This window comes from Belonocnema kinseyi, chromosome 2 (assembly GCF_010883055.1).
Source record: "Belonocnema kinseyi isolate 2016_QV_RU_SX_M_011 chromosome 2, B_treatae_v1, whole genome shotgun sequence".
In the NCBI taxonomy this organism is placed as follows: domain Eukaryota; kingdom Metazoa; phylum Arthropoda; class Insecta; order Hymenoptera; family Cynipidae; genus Belonocnema; species Belonocnema kinseyi.
In genome coordinates, this window is record NC_046658.1 from 60186333 (window position 1) to 60193526 (window position 7194).

The 7194-nt window shown below is 26.6% G+C and overlaps 1 protein-coding gene across 1 annotated transcript in view; it reads left to right on the top strand.

Moving 5' to 3' along the window:
- The first annotated feature begins 35 nt into the window (after window positions 1-35).
- The window catches only part of LOC117167488 (folliculin-interacting protein 1), a 15584-nt gene continuing 8425 nt past the window's right edge, over window positions 36-7194 (top strand). Inside the window, exons 1-4 of the mRNA XM_033352470.1 lie at window positions 36-129; window positions 3874-3947; window positions 4029-4148; window positions 4229-4454. Coding sequence (XP_033208361.1) covers window positions 77-129; window positions 3874-3947; window positions 4029-4148; window positions 4229-4454 — 473 coding nt within the window. The 5' untranslated portion in view covers window positions 36-76. The remainder of the gene's footprint in view (window positions 130-3873; window positions 3948-4028; window positions 4149-4228; window positions 4455-7194) is intronic.

The window sequence follows — 7194 nt, forward strand, 5'->3', positions numbered from 1 at the left end:
TGTGAAAGCTTTAAGTTTTAAAATGTTATACCTCGCATTTTTTATATAGATACACGCAATAAATTCTCCTCCTTGTATGATGAGCACCAAAGTTTTCCCAGCATCAGAACATAGCGCTTGCAAACAAAGGTACTTTTTCTTTTAAATATTCATTCGTGCGAAAAAAAAATTCCAGTGATTACGGGGTTTTACAGAGATCCGGGAATTTTCCAGCAATATTGTGAAAATTAATAAATACGGGGAAATGCCGGAAATTCGTGAGCAGATCCGGGAAAGATGTCATGAATTTATATTAGGAATTTTTATTTTCTGTCCTGAATTCTTAATATTATAAAATTATACGGTTCAATAATAAACGGGAAACTGTGGAAATGAACGGGAATTTTGTAAGCAAGACCATGTATTCAATTGTAATTGAATGACTAATTCAATGACTAATTCTAAAATATTTTACTCTATAATTTCTCCATTTTAGATGTTCATTTTTAAGTATACGGGGCAGTCCACACAATATTTGCCACCAACATTTTTTTCACGTGAAATTTTTTTTTTCTTGTTTAACACTCAAAAATATTCGATACGTATTTTTTATTTTAATATGACACGCAAAGTTTTCGAGAAATTAACAAAATTTGTATGTACATAAAAAAGTACATTTTTTCAATTGCTTATACTGCAATATTAAATAAAGGTGTGAAAATTCATACGGGAGATAAAATGTGATGCTTTTCCTCAACTTTCGATAGAGTATACTAAAATCCACTTTAATAATTTATGTAATAATATAAATCAAATATTTATAAACAAATAAATTTGTTCAAACTGGACCTGTTTTATTTTGTTAATTTAACATATTATTAAGTAACATGAAAAAGCGACTACAATTTTTTTATTTCAAAATCCATTGCTTCGAAAGTATATGACTACCCACTCCTACATTTTTACCAGAACAAGCAAAACGTTTAGTCCACTCTTTAAAATAAAAATAAAAATATATTTTTTTAAACAGGTCCGAATTGAAAAAATCTATTTGTGTATCAATATTTGATTTATATTATTAAATAAATATTTGAAGTGGATTTTAGTATACTTTATTAGAATGTTGAGGAAAAGCATCACATTTCATCTTCCGTATGAATTTTCATATCTTTGTTTAATATTGTAGAATAAGCAGTTGAAAAATGTACTTTTTTATGTAAATAAAATTTCTTTTTAATTTCTCGAAAACTTTGCGTGTCATGTTGAAATAAAAAAATACGTATCAAATATTTTTGAGTGTTGAACAAGAACAAAAATATTTTACGTGAAAAAAATTGGTGGGAAATAATGTGTGGAATGCTCCGTACATTTTTACTTTATAAAATTTAAAAATTTAGTTATGGAAACTTTAACAATTGGAAAATTAAAACGATTGAAATTGAACATTTTTGATGAAAAAAAACAACATTTTTTTAACCTGTAAATATAAATTAATTTATGATTTTTAAAATAAACTGTACTTTAAGGATTAAAAGCAAACAATAATTAATTTTACCAGACGAATCTAAATTCGTTTGAAATTAGAAGAATTTACCAATGTTAAAGTTGAAAATTCACTATAATCTATTTTAAATTCTAAAATAACTTCAAATTAATAGATTCATGCTTAAACGCTTTTATTAGTTTAAATCTTATTCAAATCTTGTTTTAGTCTAAAATTCTCGATTTTTTACCCACTCAATTTGAAAATTTTTAATTATGAAAAAGAAAAATTATTTAATATTGATCAATATTGGACTGTTCATTTAAAATTAGCAATTACAAATAAAATATTCAAACCTGAACAGTTTGATTATACTTAAAAATGCACAAAAAAAATTCACGGACGTGTTACAATCATTCGAAGATTACCTGTGAATTCTCAAAAATTGACAGAAAGTTTTGTTTTCAAACTGAAGTTTTTTCCGAGGATGTAATTTTTCTCTAAATCCCCATTTAATTTTATTTATGAGTATTAGTAGGAAATCTGTACTTCATATCTTATGAAATTCGTTCTTGTTACATCATTGCTGAACATTGCAAAAATTATGTTAGAAAAAATCGACTTTTCGCTCTTTTATAATAATTTGCAATAGTTTACGAGAAAAAATAAAAAAATGTATTTAAAAAAATATATAGAACTGTTATTATACGTTTCTCTTATAAACAGAAACTGTAAACAAAATAGAGGAAAAATAAAAAAGTCGAGTCTTTCCAGAAAAAATATAAATTTTATTTTCATTGAATTTTGAAAACATGAAAAGAAGATTTTTAGGAAAAATATTTTGAAACAATTTCTGCTAATATAAAAAAGGCATCCCATCAGTTTCACTTGGGCTAAACAATTTTCGAGGTATTTTTTATATAGAAATTTTCTAGATATTTCAACTTTTATCTGAACATTTTTATTGTACCTTTCATTTTTTTCGAGAAAAATGCAAAAATGAGATTTTCCGAAATAATTTTTTGAATATTAAGCCATGGTTTACGAAGAACGAAACTTACGAGATATGTAGTAAATATTAGAAGAATTTTAGAAAAATTAAAGCAAATTTGTCATTTTAAACATTTCTTTCGGTTTAATTAAAAGATTACTTCTCACGTCGTATAAAAAAAGGAAATGGGTTAACCCCATTTTTGAGTAGGTAGTCTTAGAATGATTGTAAAAAATAAAGAATGTATTTAAGTGTGAAATACGTGTTTGTTTATTTTCACCACAGAATAGTATATCAAAATACCAAATTATTCGACACTGACTTTGAATTTTCTTTAAAATTTACTTTATTTTTAGATTTTTTGAAATTGGTCATAAATCTATTTGTTTAAAATTATTTAAAGGTTGAAAATAGTTTATAAAGTTTCAAACGGACGTATGCATTTGTTTAACTATTAAGGCTTTTGAATTGAAACAGTTTCGTTTTTTCGTTCCAATTTTTAAATTTTTTAGTTTCCAAAAGATTCAGAATGCACTTGTGATATAAATTTCTTGGGTTTCCTCAGTTTTCAAAATTATCCATCATTTTTCGGTCCAGCGATCCCTCTATTTTAAAATTATTAGATTTAGGGTAAACAAAATTTTAATTAAAAAAGGTTGAAAAAATACATTTTTTCGATAAATTGTTTTTATCTTGTTGTGAATATCAAATTATTTATTTTTCCAACAAATTCATATCTAGAAGTTTTTTTATTCAAATTTCAAGTTTTAGTCATGTTTGTATTTATTTTAGTAATTTTTATACTGCTTCTAATCAACGAAACAAATATTAAATAAAATATAAATAATAATTATATAGTAGAATTAACTTTTTAATACCATTTTTTTCAATATACATCACTTGAAAGAAGTATGGGACTAACTAGTTTTTGTTAGTTGCATAAAGTCATCTAATTTTGATAATAAAATATGTTACATTTTTTTGCTCAAAGTAGGATGAAAAATATAACCTCGAATACAACATTTCCGTGTTCAGTAATACTTTGTTGAAGCATTTTTGACCCTTCTGCCAGACGTATTGCGAAAAAAAGTTGACGTTTTTTAAACGTAAATTTCCGTAGAATTTAATCGATGTTTTCACAAAACTGTGTTGATTTTTTTTTTGATTGCGCCAAAACCTGAACGTCCTCTTGGTAAAGTCATAACGATCCTGATAAACGAATATACATTTTTTTAATTTTGCTAGTATCGTTTAATACTTGTGTAACTAATAATGGCGCGTGAAATTGAGACGCATATATCACAAGAGAATATAGATAAAAACGTTAAATCCGACCCGGGAAATCCGAGAATTCGCAAACGAAGTTGCGCTGGACATCATGAGTGAATCAAAAAATAATAATTATTTGATTTCCATTTAGTGAGAGACATCCAGAAGAAGCGCACTCTACTATTATTGATTCTAGTTCCAGCAGTGGAAGTGTGCGAACACAAAGTATGTCAAATTGAAAATTAAAACTATTAAATTAATTTAGTATAATCTGCTATTTTTGAAGAAATGCTCTTCTTATTTTAGACTCTCGGCCCAGTTCAGGAAATTTATCAGGAAACAGCCTCAGTCCAGAGCTCAGAAAAAACTCAACCTGTTCGAGTACAGGAAGTGGGTGGGATATAGACATACCTGTTCCTCTCGGAAGTAAGATTACAACATTAATTATTCGTCAGCTAGTAAGCTTCATAAAATAGTGTGTCTTATTTTTGAAATTTTTTTATCAGGTTCGCATTCATTGGACAGTAATAATTCCTCAGTAGTTGGCAGTAGTTTGTCCAGCCTCCGAAGAAGATGGATAAGAGCAGTTTCAACTTCCTTGAGTCGTTCGGAGTCGGACGATTTATTCGCACACTGTGGCGAGATGTCAAATGAACAGGAAAATTACATTCGTCGGCACAAGACGAGGCTCGGACTCGCTATGTTGATTCAACTTACGCGAGGCCATGAGAAGTAAACAATCTTGAATTAAAAAATATTTGCTTAAATTTGGGCAGAAATACACTCAACTCCCGATATAAGACCCGTTTTAGGACCTGGCTTGCCTTGGCCTTGTTTCTAAATCGGGGAATCCAATCGTATAAAAAAATAGGAAAATAGCTTGTAATTTTTGCGAAAACTGGGAATTGCAGGGTGGCTGCTCGACCGGGAAACCGGGAACTTTTTGAGGCCCGGAAAATACGGGAAGTGACATTTTACAAATTTTCATTTTTTTAAATCTGTCCCAAGTTTACTTGCAACAGTTTTTTGAGCAATCAGTTAAATTTTTATTTTTATAAATTATCATATCATTAAGTTTACAATGCGTAATTCGAAAAATCTTTTACTTACAAATTTTACATTGTGGATTTTATTTTTCATGTTTCAATATTTCATTCAAAAAAATGTTAAAGACTTAAAAATTAGAAACATTTGAAATCGTACAGTTTTGGATAATAAAACCTATTTTGTTGATCAAATGTGAATATAAATTATCATGATTTTTTACATTAAACTATACATTAAGGATTAACAAGTGAATCATAGCGGATTTTACAAGACCACTCGAAATCAGTTTCAAATTTAAGAATTTTTAGATTTTACCTATAAAAATTAAATTGTTTCGATTGAAAAGTCTTTTTAGTTAAACAAATGTAAACGCCCAATTGAAACTTTATAAACTGGTTTCAGTTTTTAAATAACTTCAAAATAATACATTCACAATTTTTTAATATTCAGAAATATTTGATGGTTTATGTAAAATCGGTAATTATAAATCAAATATTCAAAACTAAACAAAAAGGTAAACTTTGATCGCTGATATTTTTATTGTTCTATTTGAAAAAATTTAATTTACAATTAAAATTATTGAATTTTTATGTAAAATTAATATCAAACACCTATACTTCCTAGAAAAAATTCGAGTAAATTGAAGAGATATTTAGAAAATCTGAAAAGATTCAAAATTAATGAAAAATTTGAAATGATTTCAAATCATTTAAACAAAGTGTCTACGTATACCCACATAATCCGGATATTCGTACCGAAATTTCAGTAAAATTAATTTTAAGAGAATACTGAAAAAGACGTCCACAATTGTGAAACATGAATATGGAAGATTTTAAGGAAACATTTTTTATTTTGCAGGATTTAAAAAAAATTAGGAAGGATTAAAATCATTTTAAAAGACGTTTAGAAGTTCTAAAAAAAGTTTAAAATAATTTATAATTTAAATAAACGTAAACATGTCGATGAATTTGATTCAAGATTTTGAAATAAAATTTCTTAGGATTTTTTGAGGACTTTTTGAGGATTGTCAAACTATTTAAAACTAAAAAATTTAACTTTTAATTTAAGAAGTGTTCAGTTTATAAACAAAAATGAAATCGTTCAAATTGTAATATTTCTAGCTTAAAACTGTTAAAATGATTTGCAGCTCAGTTTTTATTACTTCAAATGCAAACATTTTTAGCTTTAGAGTTCGAATTTTTTAATTTCATTGACCGTGAAAAATGTTAGCGAACCTGAAAATGATGGGTAATTTGTCATTTGATTAACACGGCTGCCTTGAATTTGTTTGAATTTTTAAACTTTTGCAATAACTATCATCTTGCTGTTCGAAAATATGTGCTTCGAATTATGCTCAGTTTTACCAACCATCTCTGGCAAAAAAGCGGTGTATTTTATATTTAAGATTTTCAAGTTAATGTTTCGTTACAAAATTAATGCTCCTATTATACTATGATGATTGATTGATGAATAGTTTCCTATCGAAAATAAAAAATCTATATCTTGAATCCTGAATCACAAAAACGCGAATATCCCATAAAATACGATTGATAAAAAGGACCCTTTTCTTGCGAAACGTCCCAATTTGTATTCTGTAATAATATCAGTATCTTCCTTGTCCAAAATTTTCATTGCGGTTTCTTTAATCACATCATTCTCACTCATTTTCCTATACCTCCCTTTTCCAATAACTAATTTTGATTGAAAGTTTATACGTTTTAATTCAAAAGTCTACTATTATGTCTTTGGTTCAGAATTGATCTCTTTTTGGTTACAAATTCTATCATTTGGTTGGAATTTAATTATTTTCTTTTAAATTTAACTATTTTGTTAAAAAATGGTCTTTTTTAGTTTAAAAGTCAAGTTTTTTTCTCAAACTATCGACTTTTTAGATAGAAAGCTTAACTATTTTGTTAAAAATTCGTCTTTCGGGGGTTAAAAATGCATAATTTTTTTGTAAATATTCATCTTTTTGGGAAAAAATCAATCTTTCGGATTAAAAAATTATTTTCAGGTATTAAATTAATTTTTTTATTAAAAATGCTTTTTTTTAGTTGAAAATTCAACTGATTTCTAAAAAGTTCATCTAATTGTCTTGAAAACTCTACTATTTAGTTGAACATTATTTTTTCTTGATTGAAAATTTGCGGATTATAAAATTATTTTTAGGCATAAAAGTGATTTTTTGTTAAAAATGCTTTTTTTAGTTGAAAATTCAACTGTTTTGTCAAATGTTTTTTTAAACATTCGACTTTTTACCTAGAAATCTGAACTATTTTGTTAGAAGTTTCCCTTTCTGGGTTAAAATTAATCTTTTTTAGATGAAAATTCCACTATTTTCTTGACAACAAAGTATATTTCTACTCGCATGAATTGACTTGTATGTATTTTTCGAAATCTTTTGGAAATGATTGTGAAGTTTAAA